Source organism: Acomys russatus, chromosome 3 (assembly GCF_903995435.1).
Source record: "Acomys russatus chromosome 3, mAcoRus1.1, whole genome shotgun sequence".
NCBI lineage: Eukaryota > Metazoa > Chordata > Mammalia > Rodentia > Muridae > Acomys > Acomys russatus.
In genome coordinates, this window is record NC_067139.1 from 30,004,367 (window position 1) to 30,026,822 (window position 22,456).

The window sequence follows — 22,456 nt, forward strand, 5'->3', positions numbered from 1 at the left end:
CTAGTACATCCAAAATATTTATGCTACATTTTTTTCCTCTTTCACCCTTGAAATCTGCTGTGTATTTTATACTTACCACATAGCTCAAACCCCAACAGCTACACAGTGCATGCTCAGAAGCCTGGCCCAATACTTTGTTCTCAGAAGAGGCAGCAGGAGGCCACCACAGAATCAAAGACCAGACTGAACAAAATCAAATCTCAGATGGTAGAGCTGTGCAGGTTCCCTCCTTGCTGAGAAGCATTTATAAAGACAGCTTTTAGTGCACTTACCAACATCCCTTTGTTTTTGGAAGACAGGGTCTTACTGTGTAGCCCAGGCTAGCTTCAAACTCTAGATCTCCTGCCGTGGCCCCCAAGTACTGGTATAACATACACATACCACCAAGCAGGGTTGTCAGTGAGCTCCTTTAAACAATATGGGCTTTGAAAAGTAACTCTTTGAGCAGGGGCACAGCTCACAGCTAACACGTTTGCCTAGCATGTGCAAAGCCCTGCGTTTGAGCCTCTTCACAATTTTTTTCAACTGAAAATTTTAATTCATACGATTAAAATATTAAAATAAATCATACAGTAAACTGTAAGGTATTGTTGCTCACAAATTTATAATTAGCAAATTGACTAAAACCAGATATCACTAAATGACTGGAAGGTATTTTTATTTCTTCCCAAATGCTTCCTTTTTATTGTCCTGCCCAATCAAACACAATGGATAAAATAACCTTTCTTTTCCATGTGCACCAGTGCTCAACAAAATCCAGTTTATCAAAAGATGGCTCAGCCAACAAGCAACTGCAATGCTGACTTTGGACTATGACAGGCAGACATCTCTCGTACCCTGACGCTTATAGACAAAGTCCCTCTTCTTCTTAGTCTACAGACATATAAGCCAGCGTCTCCATTTTGTCTAAAGGGCTAATGCTCTGCAAGGAAACAGACCTCACTCCCCTGCAGAGTGTTCATCAGGCCGGAGGATCAACGGGCAGGTATCTGAGATAAATGCTTCTCCACTCAGAACAACTTATAAAATCCGATGCTTACTAGACAGAGAACACCAGAACATTAGTCACATAGCAATTGCTATTTGGGGGCTTGTTCTCTGTCTGTGGCTGTCTGTCCATCAGCAAGTTAGCAAGCCCTGCTCCAGATGACTTGTCTGTCTTTCCTTGCTTCACTCAGTAGTGTGTATGAGCCATGGGCACTGTCCAGAGGAACCACTGTCTTTGTTACTGGCATGTAGCTTCGCCCACTCCAGAATATCCTGGATTAATGACTGAATGGTAGAGCATCCAGCTTCTCCCATTGGCGTCTTCTACTTCTTAATATGCACTGGAGGTTCCGCTGTGCCTTTCTGTGGGTGGATAGCTCATTTCTCTTGCCCTTGAAAGATACTGTATCAAGAGACCGAATCAGGATGCATTATCCACTCTCCTGCTGGAGATCATCCTTGCTTTAGTGTTTGGCAACCATGAATCAAACTGCCATAAACACTTGTGCGCAGTGATACAAACTTTCAGTTGGCTTGATCACTGGGGTCGTGTGGTAAGAATATAATTAGGTTTTTCAGGAGCTGTGGGCCATCTTCCAGAATGCCTGCACCATCTGCCTCATTTTGCCAGCAACAGTAGAGTTCCTGCTGTTTCACGGCCTTCCTTTTGGTTCTGTCAGGCCTGGAGATGGTAGGTTCCTAAGGGTGTGCCGTGGTATCTAGTTGTGTCAATGTAGATCCTCTAATGACATGACGGCACCTTTAGTCATGTATTCGTTTGTTTGTTTGTTTAATACCTGTGCATCCTCTTTGGGAAAATGTCTATTTGGATATTTTTGTCCATTTTTAAACTGAGTTTTCTTTTCTTTTCCTGAGTGTAAGAGATTTTTGTATAATTTGGAAACAGTTCCTTTATTGGGTATTTTCTAAACATTTGTCCAGCATAGAGCTTTTCTTTTTACTTAACGTTATCACTGGCAGAGGAGAAGATTGCATCTTTTTTTCTCTTATGTCATGCTTTCAGCTTTGTCTTTGGAATGTCACCCCAGAGCCGCGGTCACATCCTCCCCTGTTTACCTTATGAAAGCATTCCAGAGTTGTATTTTACATTGAGGCCTATGATCCATTTTGAATGAATTTTTTTTCCTGAAGAATGGAAGCTCTCAGTTTATGTCTCAAAAAAAAAAAAAAAAAAAAAAAAAAAAAAAGAAAGAAAGAAAGAAAGAAAGAAAAGAAAAGAGAAGAAAAAAAGGGATCTTCGGTTGTTTCCACATCTTTTGTCTCTTTATCATCTCATTTTAATATTATCTACTAACTTATCTTCCAGTTCTGTCAGCCTCTGTTTTCCGCTTCATCTAATTTGCTATGGAATCTTAATACAAAATTTCCAATTTCGGTTTTGCACTTTTGAGACTGAGAATTTTTAGTGAGTTATTGATTTCTTGAGTTATCTACTATCCACTTCTTGCTAACATTTTTTATTTTTACTGAATTAATTAATTAATTAATTAATTATTTTTTGGTTTTTCAAGACAAGGGTTCTCTGTGTAGCCTTGGCTGTCCTAGACTTGCTTTGTAGACCTGTCTGGCCTCAAACCCACAGTGATCTGCCTGCCTCTGCCTCCTGAGTGCTGGGATTAAAGGTGTGCGCCACCACGCCTGGCTATTGCAAACATTTTTTTTTTTCAAACATTTTTCAATCTGAGTTTTTTTTTTTTAATCTCCTTGAACATAACAAATGCGTTTAAAGTTTGGGCCTGATAATTTGATATCAGAAGCATCTGTGAATCTATTTCTTGCTTTTATTTCTGCTGGTTCTTATTCCTTATTTTGTGTGTACTTTCTTGATCTTGGAATATTTGTTTTATTCTGTGTGTTTGCTTTGCATCGCTAAGGTTGAACCTGGGACCTTGTGCACACTAGGTTAGTGCTCTGCCGCTGAGACACAACCGCTGCAATGGACAGTTTTTAAAGATGGCTGTGGAATCCCAAGAGACATGGGGTCACATCTGTTTCTTCCTGCAGTTTCTAGGCACCTGGATTCTGGGATTGCTTTATTATGACATCAGGCCTTGAGGTTTCCTGGACCGTGCAGTGATTTGGTATGACTTATTTGTTTTAGTTAGTGTTTTTTGTTAAGTTTGTTTGTTTCTGAGACAGGGTCAGGGTCTTATCAAGTAACCCTGGCTGGTCTAGACCGGCTATGTAGACCAGGGTAGCTCTGAATTTGTGGCAATCCTGCTGCCTCTGTCTTCTGAGTGCTGGCATTACAGGCTTTGCTCTGTCCTAGTCAGAGTCTCACTGTGTAGCCCAGGTTATCTGGCCTCAGCCTCCTGAGTGTTGGGATTACAGGAAGGTGCCACCACGCCGTAACCCTATGACTTTAGACCTGACAACAACCACCTGCGGCTGACTCCTGTTTGTTTTTCCTTCACGTGCCACCTAAGGCCTGGTCTCAACCTACACGGACTACAGCACAGAGAATTTAGCAGGGCGTCAGCTCTGGCAAGGTCTGTATGAACCCCTACACCTTTCCTGTCCTACAAAGCTGCCAGCAACTCTGCTCTGCCTCGAAGCTGAGTACTGCACCTGAAACACTAGACTTGTCTCTCCAAATTTCTGAGGGTTTTTTGGAACCTTAGTCTAGTAACCCCTCACTACCTCTGATATATCTCTAGTTCCTTCAAGTACAGGATTTATTTATTTATTTATTTATTTATGAGATAGGGTTTCTCTGTGTAGCCTTGGCTGTCCTGGACTCGCTTCATAGACTAGGCTGGTCTCGAACTCACAGAGATCCACCTGCCTCTGCCTCCCTGAGTGCTGGGATTACAGGTGTGCATTGCCGTGCCAGACTCAATCACCAGCTTTAAAAACATAATCACATTTATGTACCTGTGTATGTATGTGTGTGAGTGGGTACATGAATGCCAGGGTGTATGTGTGAAGGTCAGAGGACAACTTTGGGGAGTCCAATTTTTTCTTCCATTGCACAGATGGGTCCTGGGGCTTGAACTTACATCTGCACCCCAAAGACAGACTTTAAGTGTTTCAGATGAACTCAATGGATTCCCTGGAGTGTCATTTCTGACCACAAGGTCAAAACGGGAACTTCATCCTGCGAACTTCACACACTTGGCTCCTGAGGTCCCAGCACAACTGACTTCACATTGCACACGTACTTAGCTCCCCACCATCACAGTGCCAAGACCAAGCCTGCTGAACATACAAGTTGCGCTTCCCTGAAATGCTTTGTTAAAAGGAATCACCCCATCTGCCCTGAGGCCCCTGATCCCTGGTAGCCCAAACCCTGTCATCTTATAGAGTTAAAAGTGCCTTTGTTTTTCTCACTTATCTTTAATGCATACATACCTTAATCCACTTCTGCGTCTTTAATATATTTTACTCTATTTTATCCCTTATTTGGCTTTAGGCCAATCTTTAGGCTTCCCAGATGTTCTTCACGGAGTGGATACCGGCTAGTCAGTGTTTCAATGTTATGTTCTTCACATGATGGTTAACACTAATGTGAGTTCTGTGAATTCCATGGGTCATCTTGGGAATAACAACCTTTAGTATACACTATGTATTCAGGTGCGAATGCAACCAGAATGTTCTGCGTGGAAGGCAGTAGAGAGTGTTAAACATGCTTTTGTGCCTTGCCGGCATCAGTTGCTTTTCCTTCAGTGGGCGGCCGCAGGTGGAATGGCTCCAGTAACACACTGGCTTTTTTGTGGGAACCAAGTTTACTCCTTACCAGGATGAATATGTGCTTTGAGACCTCTGGGAGTAAAGGAAAGAAACAGACAACTAAAGGAGCACACATCCCCCAGGAGCAGAACACCTTGCAGACTGTGAATTTAGGGATGGCGATCTCTTCAGGGAGCACTCAGTGAGCACTCAGGGAGGATGGTCGTGATCCTCCAGATCTGGCCATGATGAACAGTGCAGCTCACACTAGCTACCGCCTCTTTCTGAAGACAACCCCTAATTTTTATTCAGGGCATGCCTCCCTTGCTGGAGTTCAAACTCTCAGTGCCAGAGATAATAGGAATGACGCCTTCAATAAATACAAAGCACGAAATAACATTTTATCAGTTTTCCATAATCCAAGAGCTACATTAGAGTTTTCTTCACAGCCCCAGGGGAAGTAAGTCTGTCTCATCACTCTTCCACATTCCCATATGTCCTAGATTCTGACCATATGGAGAAGGAGTTTGCCCTGATCCTATCTTACGTAAGATGGCTATAATTAGTGTCACTAGCCGGGGTTGGTCAAATTTCTGTTGGCCGGAGGTACTGAACATCTCTCTTACACTTAGCAACAGGCTCCCTGGTGATAAAATACACTTTCTCTTACTTAGGCCTGGTCACTCAAATACCTCCGCATGCCTACTCCATGTACTCTTGAACTTTTGGGGTTTCCATCAGTAAAAAAGTGTCATCAAAAGTTGGCCAAGGCAGCAGGGCAGCTCTAACTAGCGGTCATTGTAATGAGCTAGGAACCCTGACAGAACATACAGAATCAGGGTGGGGATGGATCATCTTTATCTGAATGTGCGGAGGACCATTCCAAAGATATTAATTCTTCTCAGCAGGACAGAAGATTGTCTGAGCAATTTACTGAATTTCCTTCTGGAGAAGCTATTTCCACTCTTCTGATTGTCTTGGTCACAACTGTAGTAAACCGCTATAACCCAAAGCAGCATGGGAGGAAGGAGTTTATTTCAGCTCATACCCTGAAGTCTATGATCCAGGGAAGTCAGGACACAAGGACTCGGAGGCAGGAGCTGATGCAGAGGCCAGGGAGAGATGCTGCTTACTGCTTGCTCCTCATGGCTTGTTTAGCCAGCTTTCATTTCTTGTCTTGTCTTTTCTTTCTTTCTTTCTTTAAATCAGTTTTCTTTTTCTTTTTTGAGACAAGATTTTTGCCGTGTAATAGCCCTGACTGTCCTGGAACTCTCTTTGTAGAGCAGGCTGGCCTCAAACTCACAACGATCCGCCTGCCTCTGCTTCCTGAGTGCTGGGATTAAAGGCATGCGCCACCATGCCCAGGTCAGCCAGCCTTCTTATAGAATCAGGACCACCAACCAGCCCCGGGGTGGCACCACCCACAGTGGGCCAGGCCTTCCCACATCAATCACTAATTAAGAAAATGTCCTACAGAGCTGACTACAGGTGGGTCTTACAGGGGCATGTTCTCAATTGAGAGCCCCTCTTCTCAAACGACTCTAGCTTGAGTCAAGCTGACATTGAACTAGCCAGAACAGTTACACCAACCACCTCGGTTCTCTACCCTCAGCCTATGAGCCAACAACTACTTCTCCTTCTTGTCCCTTTCCATAAGGACAGGACAGAACCAATCACCTGGCAGGCAGCTCTACAGAGTCCAGCACCTTCTAAGACTAACAGTGGGTGCCAGTATTTTGCGAGCGTAGAGTAACGTGCTGACTTTACATCAGGGCCTGCATAAACTGCTGGCTCAGGCTTAGCTTTCAAAACTAGAATGTTAGTCTTAGTTCCTAGGTGGTCAGGACTTAGCCATGGGTTCCTGTGGTGAGTTAGGCTCCTAAATGCATACTAAGTCAGTACTGATGCCCAGTTCCATGCCAGTACTTACCTTGGGAGGTTTTCTTCGTGATGAAAAGAAAAAAATTCAATAGCCGAGATACAGAAGGTTGTCAACACAATGGCCACATCAGAGGGAAACAATGAAAGAGAGAAAAGAAAAGGAAAAAAAAAAAACAAAAACAAATTCAGCAACTTTGTAATGGGATCTGGAAAAAAAGTCACACGTCACTAGCTGTCTACGGTGACAAAAGCTCTCGGTGTAACTCGGAATCTGCGCACACATAATAAACGTCTGCCCTGGTCTTACAGAACAGATGTGGACATTCGTTGACAGGATTTAACAGTCCTAGGAAATGGTAGTGAAGGAACATGGGGTTACAGAGACACTACAACCATTACTGCACATAGCTAAATTCTTTTAAACCAGCTTTCCATGTAAATTTTTCTTCCTGGCTCCCACCTTATTTCTTTGAGACAAGGTGTCATGCAACCCAGGCTGGCCTTAAACAAGGAATGACAGAGGATGACCTTGAATTTATGACCCTCTTGTCTCTGCCACCTGAGTGCTAGAATTACAGGCAGGTACCACTCTAGCTGAGTCCTGTGGGGTCAGGGATCAGACTAAGGGCTTCACACATGATAGGCAAGCACTCTTACCACCTCAGTTATGTCAAGGGCCAAACCACCCTCAACACATCCCATCTCCTCCATCCCAACTAAGTTACATTCCAACCGTATGTTTGAACTTTTGTATGTTAGTGCTGAAATATACACTTATTTTCCATTGTTAGGCACATATACTCTGATATATATGAACCATGGCGCTAGATGGTAAGTTTTAGGTAAGGTTGGCCTACGTTAGGAAATTACTCTATCTCTGAGCCACATCACCAGCTCTGCAGCGTTCATTTTTTCTTGCTAACAACTCAGAAACGATTACAATTACACTCAAACAAAATACTGAAAAGCGAAGGTTTCAAAGTAAGGTGATATAAGGTTGGTGTGCTTTGTAAATACTGTCCTTATGCATAAAACTCAGAACGTGAATTTTGATTTTTAGGGTGTGTATTCCTAAGACAGTTCTCGGATTTCCTGATCATACTCTTGCCTAACTGTCAAGGAATGGGGACTTTCTCTATGCCTTCACTGCAGTCAGAACCACGGCATCAGAGAACTAAGCTGAGGTGTGATGGTGCACACCCCCACGCCCATACCCAAGTCTGTGAGCAGCACAGAGGCAGGAGGGTTGCCACACATTTGAGACAAGCCTGTTCTACGCAAATTCCAGAGGGACCAGGACTACAGAGCAAGGTTATGTCTCACAAAGGGGGGTTAATTTAATTTAAATTCAAGGCAAGAGACACGTGAATCAAACAGGGGGGAGGGGTAAAATGGCACTGGGTTTTCTCCAGCACTAGGTTCAACCATCTCCATAGAACTCCAAGGGCCCCCTAAAAAGTCCCGCTCAGAAGTGAGGGAAGAAAGCCCATGGGTAAAGACAGCTGGACAGCTCTATACGTCTGACTGCACGCAAAGAAAATCACGGCGCTCCACTGAGGTTGAGGCTGAGGCTTCCTTTTCTTGGAATTTCATGAATCAGCCACAAGGAAATCAGCCTGTGTGCTTGCCTACCTCGGGCAGTGGGGATTCGATATTTGGCTTCTAGTTTTTGTCTGGTCTAACTGGTACCCAGGCTGTTACTAAGCTGAACAAATGAGTGAGTCTAGCCATCCAACCAAGACAGGTCCTGAGGATGGCGCAATGAAAACGCACAGGTGTTTTTAATTCTAACCAGGCCAGAAGTTTCACTCTATACTCAGAGCTTGAGTTTTCTGCAAAGAACGTTCTCTTAAGACTCATCTGGACACATCTGCTTTGTGCAAGAAGAGGAACGGAGGTCTAATGCCCTGCACTTTTAATGAAGCCTCTTGCTTTACTTTGTAATTTTATTTGATTTTTTACATTTTTGAGCCACTGCCTTATTTGACAAAGGAAAGGCACTTGAGTTATGTTAGGGAATAACAAGAAACAGCATGTGCTGAGTTAATAAAATTCTGCCATCCCTGAGCATCCATGGGGATAGACCCCCAAATCCATGGACACTCAGTTACCTCATATAGAATGTTATAGAACTCACATATAATCTATGTTCACCTTCCTATGTATTTAAACCATCTCTAGGTAAGTAGGCATAGCGCTGGACTGTTAAGGGAGTAATCAAAGTATCTGCCAGTCCGTACAGGCCCTTTTAATTTTTGAATATTTGTGATCTGTAGTTGGTTGAATCAAAGGACACAGAATCTACACAGAGGACCCGCCATACAACTTTCCATTTTAACTAGAGTGATCCAATTACACGAGATAGGCTAAAGGGAGCCTCAAAGAGCGCTCCAGGGTCATGACAGCATAACTTCCACTACAATCCCACAATGCTCGTGGCTAGCAGCAAGGAATCAGTGTTTTGGTCTGTAGCCAGTGGTACATTTCCCCATGTAACCAGCCAGAAATTCCACTCTCCTCTCTTCACTGACATTCCAAGAGGATTTTTTTCCCCCATGCCTCTTGGGGGGAGAAAAAAAAAAAATCAATCCCATGTCAGCTTTTTAGGTGCTTTGAAAAGTGCACCCTGTCACTTGGGAAGACAGAAACTCACCTTGGGAAAACAACATAACTCAGCTACTTTTGTCTGTGCTGTGATGAAGAACGGCTCAGGGGTGGATGTGAGGCTACCCTCACACACTCAGTATTTGGTCTACAAAGCAGGAAAGCACTCTTCTAACATATAACAGTCAAGCTCTTTAGAAGGTGGGAATTAGCAAGGGGCAGCCGAGATGCCAGATAGATCTCCAGAGGTCATGAGACAAACTGGAGGGGCGCAAGTCTCCCTGGGCAGTTAGGTACTGCTAGCACGTTGTTAAGCCCTGTTAGATCACTCATCTTGCTTTCTTGTGCACACAATATTCCCAATGGCTTTTTTTTAAATTAGTTTTTATTTTTGTTTTAATTTATGTATTGTTTTTATTTTATGTGTTTGTGTGGACCTGAGTATATGTATGTGCCTCAAAGCACAAGTACAGCAGCAGTGGCCAGGGAAAAAGAATGAGACCAGTGCCCTAGGGCCAGAGTTATTGGTGGTTTTGAGTGCAGATATGGGTGCTGGCGACTGAACTCTGGTCTATGTACTCTTAACCGCTGAGCCAGCAGCTTAAGGACTCAACCTGGCTAGTAATGCCTGTATGTCACTCATCTATGGTTATGAACAAACACTTTCGTTTTCTTTTTGAGACAAGATTTTACTATGTAGACCAGGCTGGTCTTGAACTCACAAGGGATCTGCCTGCCTCTGCCTCTCGAGTGCTGGGATTAAAGGCGTGCACCACCACACTGGCTTTATTTTTTAGAGAGTGTGTATGTGTGTGTGTGTGTAAATCTGTGTACATATGTGTATGCGTGTATGTGAGTCTACACATGTATATGAGTGTGATTTATTTATTTGGGAGTGGTCCAGAAGCTTGGAGTGTGGGAGTTGGCTCTCCTTTCACATGTAAGTCCCAAGGACTGCACCCAGCTCATCTGGCTTTGCAGCGATCGCCTTTACCTGCTGAGCCACCTCAGCAACCAAGAGGCTCCTTTTTTGAGCTTTATGTCTTATATTGGAGTGCTCCTTTTCCATCTCTGAATTTGTGTGTTAAAATATCTTACAGCTACAGACAGCTGGGATGAAAGGTGGAACAGAAGGAAAGTGACGTGCATCAGAATCACGCAGAGGTGCTGCATCCCTACTTCCTAGGCCATCCTGCCCACTTTGCCCACACAGCCAGGACCCGGAAAACACACTGACGGTGAAGGACAATTCCTACCATTTCTCCTTTTGGGGACTATTACACAACTTTAGACCACCTTACATCTCTTTTCCCTCCATCTTGAAGTTTCAGGGTAAACTGAGGTTGGGACTCTGACCTCAGAACAGAAAGGGCAGGTGGGAGCAGGGAGCTAGAGGAAGCTGATGTCAGGACAGATTTCTGGAAAACCCCACACATTTTTTCAAACCCCAAATTTAGAGAGTTATTGTAAACTAACTCCACAGACAGTGGGCTCTTCATACCTAAGGGACTTCCCCTCTAAGTGGACTTTGATATTTTTAATATAACACTGCAGTGATGGGCGCTTTACATGGTCCTTACTCTTAGAGCAGTGAGCAACACATAACTGGAGACTGTTCAGTCAAGCGCACACAGGAAGACAGCACTCACTTTGCCCAAAGTTCCACCCGGAGGAGACAGATGTGGGAGAAGAGGGACTGCTCTGCGGCAGGCGAGAACAAACAGCTGCCTGCGTCTCCATTATCAGGTTCCAGCTCAAAGAACCAGAGGGAGGATTCAGCTGGGTCTCAGGAGACGGAGTGTGGAAGGGTGTGTTGGCCCCAGAGGGGAACGGTGACGTGTTGGGCAAAACCAAAAAGGGCTCAGCCCCTATCCTGGACTGGTTGAGCCAGCTGTTAGCAATCTGCTGGAGCTGAAGAAATAGCCACAGGGGCTGATACTGATACAGACAAACCCGGACAGAAAGGAGGAACAGGGAGGCCAATCTAGAGGAAATCTTGACATGCTGCCTAGTGCAGTGTGAGTGACAGGACAGGAGCATCCCTGAATCCCTTCCTTCCCACTGGCCACTCTCTGCTGTCTGTCATGGGTGAATTGCCACAGTGACACACGCACACACACACACACACACACACACACACACACACACACACACACACACACAAACATCCTCCTCTCAAACCTTCTCAATTATCAGGTCACGACTGACCTGGATTAAAAGGCAGAGAGAAACAGCCTGTTGCAGACTCTTTCTGAAGCACCGAGCAGAAGGCCGTTTCCCACTTTTGGAAGTTCAAGGCTTACCTGTGCCATAGCAGAAGTTCAAGATGAGTGTGGACAACTCAAAGTTAAAAGAGGGTGGGGCCAGAGGTCATGGGTAGAGCATTTGTCTAGTGTGTGTGGAGGTCCTAGGTTCAAACTCCAACACCAAAAAAGGAAAAAAGAAAGAACTAAACAAGCCTCAAATATCTGGGACTGAATGAATGGTAAAATAGACTTTAACAACATTTTATATATAGTGAAACTTATTTTATACCAAAAAGCAGCATTTTTTTTTCCTTCTGAAACTTTTTGTTGTTGTTTGCTTTTAATTGCTAAGTAAAATTGCTCAGAAGTTCATTTTCCTGTGTTCAGGTGATTAATAAAGTTTACTGTGAAGTATAAAACTTGGATGACTTTGTATGAATACATCCATATGCTATTAGCCTAAAATAATGATGGCCATGCTGTCTTCTCTGTACTCTTCCAAAATTGAACTGGGTCCACAAAACACACAGAATCTTCTAGAACCACATGACGTCGTTTTGTGTAATGGCTATCCGTCAAGACTGGCTTCTCTGCCTTGTTCCCAAATGTTATTATCAATGTGGGGCAACACCCAAATCAGTCCTCAGACAGCACAGTTGGGATCACAGACGCCAGGTAAGCCCACGTGCAAGGCCAGGACTGTCTCTGTGGAGCATCTCTTTGATGCGTTCACCAACAACTTCCCAGGTCTGGCTCCTGATCACTATGGCTACGACTCCCCAAGGATGGAGACACCTAGCGAGAAGTCACACTGGGCTTAACCAAAGCAAAACGAAGCAGAGAGGAAAAAAACAATGGGTCTTGGGCAGTTTTCTTGTCCTGTCTGCAAAAGCATGCCACAGTGCTGTTTGCCAAACACGACAGCATAGAGCACATGGACTGGACTCAAATGCCAGAAGTGAGCTGGGTGTGTTGGGCCCTGCAGTTCCGATTACTCAGAAGGCTGCGGCAGAAGGAGTACTTGAGTTAAAAAAAAAAAAAAAAAAAAAAATACCATATCAAAACCATGGCAAGTCTAGAGTGAGGCATTCTATGAGGTCAACCTCAGAATACAATGTGTCTCTGTCTAATTGAGCCTTTTGGGAGGGGTCAGTGCTTCTTAATTTTCTGTTATTACTTTTATTACCAAATTAACTTTCCAGTCATGTGAAATCTTGTACCACTTATCTATGATACCATAGCGATAATATTTTTTCCTTTTTCCAGTCCTGGGGATCAAAACCAAGGCCCTCACACATTCAAGGAGAAGCACTCTGCCAGTGAATGACATTTGACTTTCCTATATTAAGGAGCCGGAAACTAACTCCAGGCTCCGTGCAACAGCTCCTGAAGGTCTAAGTGAAGGCCCACAGTGGCCTTCTGTGAGAGCCTATCGCAGCAGCATGGCGGTTACAGGCGTAGATGCTAATGCTGAGCCTCACCCAATCTCACACCACTACCATGTAGCAAGGTGGCACTGGACATGATGTTTGAACTTTCAGTGCCTCGGCTCTCCCAGCTGTCACGCAAAAGGTGTGGCGAAGGTTAGCTGAATATTCATGAAGCCTTTGGAGGAAATCAGAGTAACACACAGGCTGCAAGAGCCTCCACTCTCAGCCGCTTCTTTTACCCACAATGCCTTCTCTGCACCTGGCACCTGCCGTTCTGACGCCAGATGTCTGTTAACACTGACAGCCTGCAGGACAGGCCACTTGAGGGCTCCACACCAAGAGGCCCCTGACTCAGCAGCCCACTCACGCTGCAAGGCATCTGTGCAGAGCTATCTACTTTCAAGGTCACATTGAGTTGAGTCACCAAGGCTGGAAATTATGCCTATTACAAAATGAGATCTTAGGAGGCATACGACGGGCATCCATCCCGTTTCCAACACAGACCTGGGAACCGCATATGAAGGTACCAATGATATACGTGTGACAGAAACCACACTGGTAGCATTTAAAGCAATGCCTTCCTCTAGGTTACAATGTACATGACTTTAAAAAATCAAGACAACACAACAGGAATAAAAATCCTTGGTTTTTAAACAAAACAAAACAAAACAAACAAACAAAAAGATTCAAAACAGTTAAGAAGAGATCCATAGATCTATTTTAAAGTCCATCTACTCTGCACCCAGGGGTCACAAGCAGGCCAGTCTGAGGCCAGTTTGCAAAGGTTTAGCATCACTACAAGGCAGTTGTAGATTTCTCTTCCTGCTATGCCAGACACCGCGCAACACCAGCTGTGACACCCACGGCCTTTTCATTACTTCCATATGAATTACAAGCATCTCATTTGCACGTGCTATTTATGTGGTCAAAAACAGACAAACACATCATTTGCCCATTAGGCAAGCTGCCAACAGGAACCCAAAGAAAGCCTTCCTGACAGAATTCCTCAGGCCCTGGAAAGTCCAGCCCCAAATCCATGATTTGGGCATGTTCTGGGGGAGGGGAGGGAAGAGGAGGGGAGGGAAGAGGAGGGGAGGGGAGGGGAGGGGAGGGGAAAGGAGGAGTGGGGAACTCAGAACTGGTAATCCACACAAACTCCCAGGTGAGGCATGGTCTGACTGAGCCTGAGGTATGAACAAGAGGCCTGAAGCTAAGCGGTTTTCCCTCTGCTGTGACCAGAGCTGCTTGTCTGCAAACAGGCAACAAACAGCCTGCACCGCAACTTCCACCCTACCTTAGAAAGCAGCAAGAGAAAGGGAAGATTGTTAAATGCTCTAAATTGACAATCTGGATTATAAAGGCACCAGCACCACTCCAAAACTAGAAAAGGCCAAATCAACTTCAAAGATAAAAAATAAAAAGGAAAAAGGAAAAAAAAAAGTGAAGCCATAACTTTACGGAGCTGCCAGTGGGGCCTGTGTGGCCACCAGAGGCTCTGCTGTGTATCCATGACAACCAAAAGCTTTCCTCACACTCCCTCACCATCTCTGAGAGACAGACACTGACGTTATGGAGCATATGCTATATGCTACAAATCATTCTTGACACCTTATCTATGAGTCCTGCCTTGACCAAGAGGTAGAAATTACTGTCTCGTTTTCTCAGATGAGTAAGCACATGGGGGCCCGCAGGATGACTCAGCAGGTAAAAGCACTTGCTGCCAAGCCCAAAGATCTGAGTTCAAATCCCTGGGACCTACATGGAGGAATTAAAAAACAACTCCCGCTAGTTGTCATCTGACCTCTACCCATACATGGTGTACACACACACACACACACACACACACACACACACACACACACACACACACACACACACGATGTTGAAAAAAAAAGTTTCCTTTACAAAATAAACTAAGAGTGATCGCAGGCAAGGCAGTAATGAAAACCTAGTTCAGACCTTTTGGGGCTACCCTTCTACTCAGAATGTCTTTCTACTACTGTTCTCTTGGCTTGAAACCCTGTAACAGCTTCTTATTCTTACAGGGGAATGGACAGACAAATCTCTGACTGTGTCCACAGAATGCGGTCCCCCATTCTTACCAACCAAGCGCTCATCAGACCCTCCCTCTGCCAGCAACCGCCACCCCTACCCCTCTACCCCACACTGCCTCCCTCCGCCTTAGCATAGGACCCTCCCTTGAGACCTTCCCCCAGCCCCCCATCCTGGGCTCTGACTTGATTATTGCTCCTTCTTTGGCCCTTTCTCCGCTTTGCAGCAAGCTGCTCCAGAGTGATGACCAGGTCCTTCTGGCTCACTTTCGTCTATGGCCAGCTTCTAGAATTGTGGGTCACGACCTCATATGTGGTTACGTACATAACATGGGGGGAAGGGGGTCACAAAAAGCTTGACAATGGCAAATGATTAAACATGCAATGACTAAACATGCACTCAAATCACATGTGTGATGAACCTGGGTTTTTCCAGGCTTGCTCGGTTTGCATCCTGACTTTACTGCTGGGTGCACGAGCATACCAGGTGATGCTTATGTACTCTGCCTGAAACACTGCGGCCCAAATTTAAAACTACCATGTGTCAGGCATCAGAGTGTCTTTACTGTACATGTAACTGTCCAAACCAAGCTTCGCGCTCTGTCCTTGCTGCCGTCCCTCAGCATCTAACAACAGATGAATCTATCTTTGTTGGATGGTACCATGTTAGAAGGCTTGGCTTAAAAATTGCTGTTTGAGCTACTGGCGTGAATTTCAGGGTGTTTTGGGTTTTTTTTTTTTTCCTTTTAAAAAATCATTAAATAAATTTTGGCTTGGAATTAGAAGAGAATTTCAAATAAGTTCTGAAACGGCTCCAAACATTCATCTGCTAATCTGTATTGTGTGTTTATGAGGAGCAGTGTTCTCATCACTGACAATTATAAAATCAAAATATTGATCAACTCTGAAAATCAATGAAATTGCTTGACTCCCTGAGTCAAATATTCAGCCAGGAATTCATTCTTTAAATATAAAAAAGACAAACACATCGATTTCATTGGTGCACAAATTTGCTTTCATCTTTAATAAAAAAAAAATAAGTACAATGGAAAAACTGTTTGAATGTAAGCTTCACTCTCAGTGACTGACTTCTATGGCTGTGCTATATACCCATATACCCAGGTCACATGAACACACAAACACTTCTTGGACAAGGTCTAAGAAGCTCATGGTTGGCACTGCTTGCTTCACTCTTCTTTCTCCAGACAAGGTTGGCTGGCACTCGTCCTGGGCTCTCACCTGTCAGGTCTGACAGTGCCTGGGTATAGGAGAGTATGTTCACAGAAAACAAACACACAAGCAATAGGAATCTGGGAACTGTGTATGAGAAGGATTCGGCTATTTATGACTGGTAACACTTGAAAGCGGTCTATGTTTATATAAAATATATTTACTACTGCAGGAAAAAATTTCTTTTATTTTGGTCAACCACCCATTTCAGTCTTTTGGAAATTTTATAAAGAATTACTCTTTTACAATGTCATAGATAGGTGATAGGTAGGTAGGTAGATGATAGATAGATAGATAGATAGATAGATAGATAGATAGATAGATGACAGCACTTTGATCATATACACACTCACATTATCCTGGCTTATTCTCCAACTTCTTCCCTACAAGTTCCCCCCCCCCCCCCCCCCCCCCCCCGCCCTTACTAAAAGTCTTTTCTCTAAGGATCTGCTTGCTGGCTTACCTAGATTATCCCATTGTCATTAGGCACCAGGTAGCAGACAATGGCAGTCCTTGCCCTCAGTGGGCTTGTGCGTCCCACGAACTAAATGGACCTCATGCCCTTTGGAGCTGACCTGATACTGGGAGACGACAATTATGCCACGGGTGTCTGTTTGTGAGACATCTTCCATCTGCCTTCAGGGCCTTCCCCAAAGTCTGTTCTCCCCTCCTCAAGCCGTAACCCTCTAGGGGAGCCTTCCGCAGTGTGCCGCCTCTATCCCCACCAGTCCTGTCCTTCGCTTTCATGTTATTGTACTCAGTTTTCTTTAAACCACCTGAAGCCTCTTCACTGCATCTTTTTTGGTTACCCAACTACAGAGCACCCAAAAGCTATCGGAGCCACGGAAGGAGGAGTTTCAACTATCTTGTTCCCTGCTGCCAGGCGGAGGGTCTCACGTCTGCCATCCAAGTTGAAGCAGAGAGTCCAAAGGAGGCAAGTCACAAGTTCTAAGCCACCCTGGGCTACACAAAAAGTTTGAGACCAGCCTGAGCTATATAAGCGTAAGTGTGTGTGTGTGTGTGTGTGTGTGTGTGTGTGTGTGTGTGTGTGTGTGTGTACACAGCTGGAGAGTGACTTGATAAGCTGAGAACAAGCTCCTCTCCAGCCTTTCCAACAGGAGGTGGTCAGTCCTGTAGAGTACAGTCCACGAACAGGGCTGATCTAAGGCTGCTTGAGAATTTCAAATGCTTTGTCAATGGGAGGAAACTGGTAGGTCACACTTTCCCAAGGTCTAAGTCTTACCGCTTTGATGAGTAACTGCTTCTTTTCCAAGGCCTTCACCCATTCTGCATCTTGAAGTAAGCGTCTCTGAGTACCAAAAACATGTGTTCCACAGCCCCCACTGCTGATACAGAGAGCTGCTATGCCCGCTCCACCTGCCCATCACCTCACTTTCCAGCACACACAGCACAGGAGATGGCCAGGGAGGAGCAGGGCAGGCAGAGGTGCCACCTGACTTCCCGACAGAGGAACGAGAGACAGAAGCTGAAAGCCCCTGCTCTGGAAACCTCCAGCATCAGATGTGTCAGAATGGCAAACTGGGTGAGAACTGGTGTTGGAAGGAATACACTTCAGTTATTTGGAAAATCAGTTTACATCAAATTGCTTCTGGGCAGGGAAACATGAACAGCTTATGCAGGTGGAAAAGGTCTGGTTGGGAGTAAGAGTAAAGATAGCAGACCATTTTCAATTGCTCAGGATGGAGCTGTTTGGGTTCGTATTTGAGTATTTGGGGCAAAAAGTGTGCCCACACAGGTTTTACCTCAGCTTCAGACTCTACTACAGGTCCAAGGATCAAGAAAATGTACAAAAATATCCAACAGAAAAAAAAATATGAGGCACAAAATAAAAGTATGTGATCTAATATACCCAAATCACCAGACTTTGAATATGCTGCTAGCATGTTTTCAAAAACAACAATAAACAGGACAACTCAGGGCTGAGGGTAGCTCAGAGGACTGGTGTTAGGATTGTTAGCACCACATAAAATGCCAAGTGTGGCAGGGGATGTGTGCCTGCAACCCCAGCGTTGAGGGCATGGAGACAAGTGGGTCCCCAGAGTTCCCTGGCCACACAACCTAGACAATTAGTGAGCTTGAGGTTCCATGAGAGAACCTGCCTCAAAAAAATAAGGTATAAGAGTGACAGAGAATCCAGGTGCCATTGGCACACACATGTAATCCCAGCATCAGGGAGGCAGAGGTAGGCGAATTGCTGTGAATTCAAGACCAGCCTGGTCTACAAAGTGAGTCCAGAACAGCCATGGCTACATAGGGAAACTGTCTTTTAAAAAAAAAAAAAAAGTGACAGAGCGTCTGGCCTCAACATACACACACATGGACAAGTACTTCCAACCACAACCCCACTCCCAGCCCCCACACAAAATCATAAGAAGAGTCATCTTCCATTTTTTCATGCACAGAATCTCTCTCTCTGGAGATAATCACAAAATTTTTAAAAAATGAGTTAATTTTTATGCTCCTTCTATATTTGTGAGAATAGCAGTCCAAAAAGAATGAATATTTAAAGATTTATTGTTTTGCTTATGTGGATGTACTGCACACCACATATGTGCCTAGTGCCCACAGAGGCCAGAAGAGGGTGTCCGATCTCCTAGAACTAGAGTTATAGCTGTTTGTGGGTGCTGGCAACAACATCTGGGTTCTTCGGGACAGCAGTAAGCACTCTTAACCTTAAGCCATCTCCCCACCCCTGAATATTCTGTAAAAGCCAAAACTTCATTCTCTTCATCAATATGTAAAACCATGTCTTCGCTCTACTCCCATTTAAAGGTAAAATACTGCTTAAAATAAATATTCTAAGTCAAACCTGGACTAAATACAGCCTACTCTGAAAGGCCTTTGTCACATTCTCCTGAGACAAGTGAATAGGGAAATTACTAGAAAATTTTCAGGTAATCCTGAGGCCTGGCCCGAGGGAACCAATGTGAATAACAGAAAACATATTTCTGTTGCAAGGCAACTTCAGAGGAGGGCCCTGCAAGGGATGCTAGGAGTGGCAGGAAGGTTGGGTGGTGGTGGTGGTGGTGGTGGTGGTGGGTGGGGCTTCAGTAAACAGACAGGTTTTTAAACCCCTGGCTCTAATTGTCCCCTACTGAAGCATTCATAGTTTGACGGTATGTGGAGGACTCTGGGAGGCTCTGCAGTAAGCAAACTGATTTCATTTTATTGTACCTTAAAGCCATCTCCCCCTCTACAGTATGGAGTCACATCCAGCACAAGGAAAGTTGAACAGAGCCAGATAATACAGAAAAATATATTCCGCATCTTTGCTTTATAAAGAAGAAGAAGAAAAAAAACCTTATGCACAGAACTACTTTTTAACAGTGATTCAAGTAACCCCTTCATGTAATCCTTTTGGAATTTTCTAAATTTGAAAATAAACGCAAACAGCTGAGCGTTTTACTAGTGCTGTGGCCACTCGCATAGGGGTATTTTAAAAATGAAACACTGGGTGTGCCCATTTGCTGGCTCCCTCAGAAAGGACACAATGGAAGGGAACATCTGCCAAGACCTAGGAGAAACAAGGTGGAGAGAGGAAGGGAGGAGAGGCCAGCAAGGCAAGCTCAGGAAGCAAAACTCCACTGTCTTCCTGCGCACTGAACACCAGGCTGAGGCTCTGGGGTGCCTAGCTGGCCCCTAACCACCTTAAACTTATAACTAAGTAATAGCCCTAGAAGGAATGCCGTAAAAGGGAAGGGCTTGGGCTGGCAAGACTGCTCAGGACATGAAGCCTCCATCCCCAAAAACCACGTTTAACAACATCTGGGTGGGGGAGGGCCTGTGAAATGGCTCAGCAGAGAAAGGCACTTGCCATGAAGCCTGGTGGTCCGAGTTGGATGGACCAGGTGGATCGCACATGGTGGAACTGATTCCCACAAGTTGCCCTCTGACCTTCCACATGGGCTTTGTGGCATGCACACCCACACGTGCACTGAATATTTTTTATCTAGGTATGGTATCACCCAGTTGTAATTCCAGTGTGGGGAGGCAGAGGAGAGAGAGCAAGATTACCAGCCACCCCGCCTAGCCTATTGGCAAGCCCCATGCCAGTGAGAGAACTTGTCTCAAAAAATAAAGTGCATGGTAAGGTTACGCATACACACATGTACACATAACCCTGTACACACATGTGCACATATGCCTGTACACACATGCACAATACACCTGCACACACATGTGCACATATGCCTGTACACAAACATGTGCGCTCACACGTATACACACACATATACAGACTAGAAAGAGAGGAAGAGAAGGAGAAAAGCCCATCTGTCCAGTTTTGCAGAAATAAGGCATTTCTTTCAGACTGAGGAGAATCAAGTCAAGAGCTGGAGATAATCCCTAAAAGGCCTTTCTCTAAAAAGTAAAAAAATAAAAAATGTCCATGGTTATAGTAATGGAATTCCCACCCTGGGCTCCAGATCTGGCCATAGAGAAAGCAACTGCCTGAAGGTTTAAGAGGCCAAGGGATGTGAAAGATTCTGAGTCATATTGTTCACCACAAAACTATTAAAAAGGCAAATCTGAGAACAGAAAAATAGTCCCACACACAACCTAATCCTTTACAGCTTGGCTCCTCGTCTACCGTGACAAGAGGCCCACAACCGCACGTTGAAAGAAGTCTTTGACTAACATATTAAGTATGGTTCCATTTACATTAGACTTACTTCAAAAAACAAAACAAAAAGGTCAAAACTAAAAATAAATCGCTTGGTGGTGGGGAGATCATGGTTAAATGTAAAACCACTTTGCTGAGAACAAGAAAGACACATGATGAAAACAAAATTGGCAGGGCCAAGTAGGGGTACAGATTAGTGTCCACCCATTTCCTGAGGACTGGCTCTGTTTCTTCGGCTGGACACAGGGTACCATGGGTGCATGTTTGAGCTGTCATTCTTGAGTTACGCATAGCTCAGATACTTTCAAAGATAATGTGCTAAATAGTTTTTAAGTGACTCTTCCTCAGTCTTCAGGAGAAAACAGGATGAACCAGGAGAATTCAAGTAGTAAGAGATTTCTCAAGCCCAGAGCTGCCAAGAATGGCCCAGGAGTTTAGTTAAGTCTTCACAATTAAGACAAGAAATTCTATTAAGTTTCCCGTGGTCCAAAAAGCAGGAGGGTGCCACACCCTGGTGTCTGGGATTGTGGTGGCGGTAGGCAGTCTATATTTGTTTTGTTTTGTTTTGTTTTGTTTTGTTTTTTTCCAGGCAGGAGAAAGACAACACATGATGCTGATTGATCCTCTTCACAGTGACTCCAGGAAAGAACACGGGTTCTCTAACAAACTGCCCCAACTACCCGGGCCACCATAAGACAATAGGTGCAGTCTCTTCCCAGGCTCTATGGATTCCACACAAGCCCCTTAACACTTTCCTAAAGCCCCCCAAATCTCCAGTCAGCTGTTTACCACATTTGAACTGCAAACATGATAGAAGTCTTTGCTTCTTACTCCGGCATCAGTAAAGATGGAACTCCCCAGTCACTAGGATGCACCCAGCTTAGATGCCCCAGTAGAATAACTTCCAGTATCCGAAAAGTAAGCTCTCTCAGACCCAGGCCATGTCACAAGCCTTCAACACCTGAAGCACCAATGTGCAAAACACACTTTATTTTAATGTCTGATTCTGGAACTTTAAAATCATTTTTATTTAAACCTTTTCCCCTCAGTACCAGCATCACTGGATGGTGAAAACTATAAGGTACCATGGGCAGAGACACTAATTACACATTTGAGATATTATTTCTTAGGATGCTGAGAAACGTCACATACTCAGGTAGACACAGGACCCAGTCTTAATTTGAAATGTTTTCCTGACAACCAATTACAAAACTAGTTACAGCCGGGTGGTGGCAGCGCACGCCTTTAATCCCAGCACTTGGGAGACAGAGGCAGGTGGATCCCTGTGAGTTCGAGGCCAGCCCGGTCTACAAAGTGTGTCTAGGACAGCCAAGACTACACAGAGAAACTCTGTCTCGAAAAACCAGAAAAAAAAAAAAAAAGAGAAGAAAAAAAGGCAAAACTAGTTACAGCTGCTTCAGGTTGAGGCTCTTTCTGCACAGTGTGGATCTAGGATGTGCCCATGGGATATTTTGAACTCTGTTGACTCGAAGTATAGCTATGACCTTTGTCTGATATAATAGCAGACATTTCTCCTTGGATTAATCGATAGAAGTTCTTTTGGAAGTAAACGCTGCAGTAATAGGACCTGACAGGTCAAATGAAATATCTATAACAGTAAATAAAATTCCCACCAACGGCAGTCCCTCTTAAGTGAAGTTCGTGCTGATGGTGGACAATATTTATGCTTTTCCC

The 22,456-nt window shown here is 44.5% G+C and overlaps 1 protein-coding gene across 2 annotated transcripts in view; it reads right to left on the reverse strand.

Moving 5' to 3' along the window:
* Positions 1-22,456, reverse strand: part of Kif13a (kinesin family member 13A) — a 179,727-nt gene that overhangs the window by 103,838 nt on the left and 53,433 nt on the right. For both annotated transcript variants that reach the window (XM_051170912.1, XM_051170909.1), the window contains exon 3: positions 6,608-6,620. In XM_051170912.1, the coding sequence (XP_051026869.1) occupies positions 6,608-6,620 (13 nt within the window). The remainder of the gene's footprint in view (positions 1-6,607; positions 6,621-22,456) is intronic.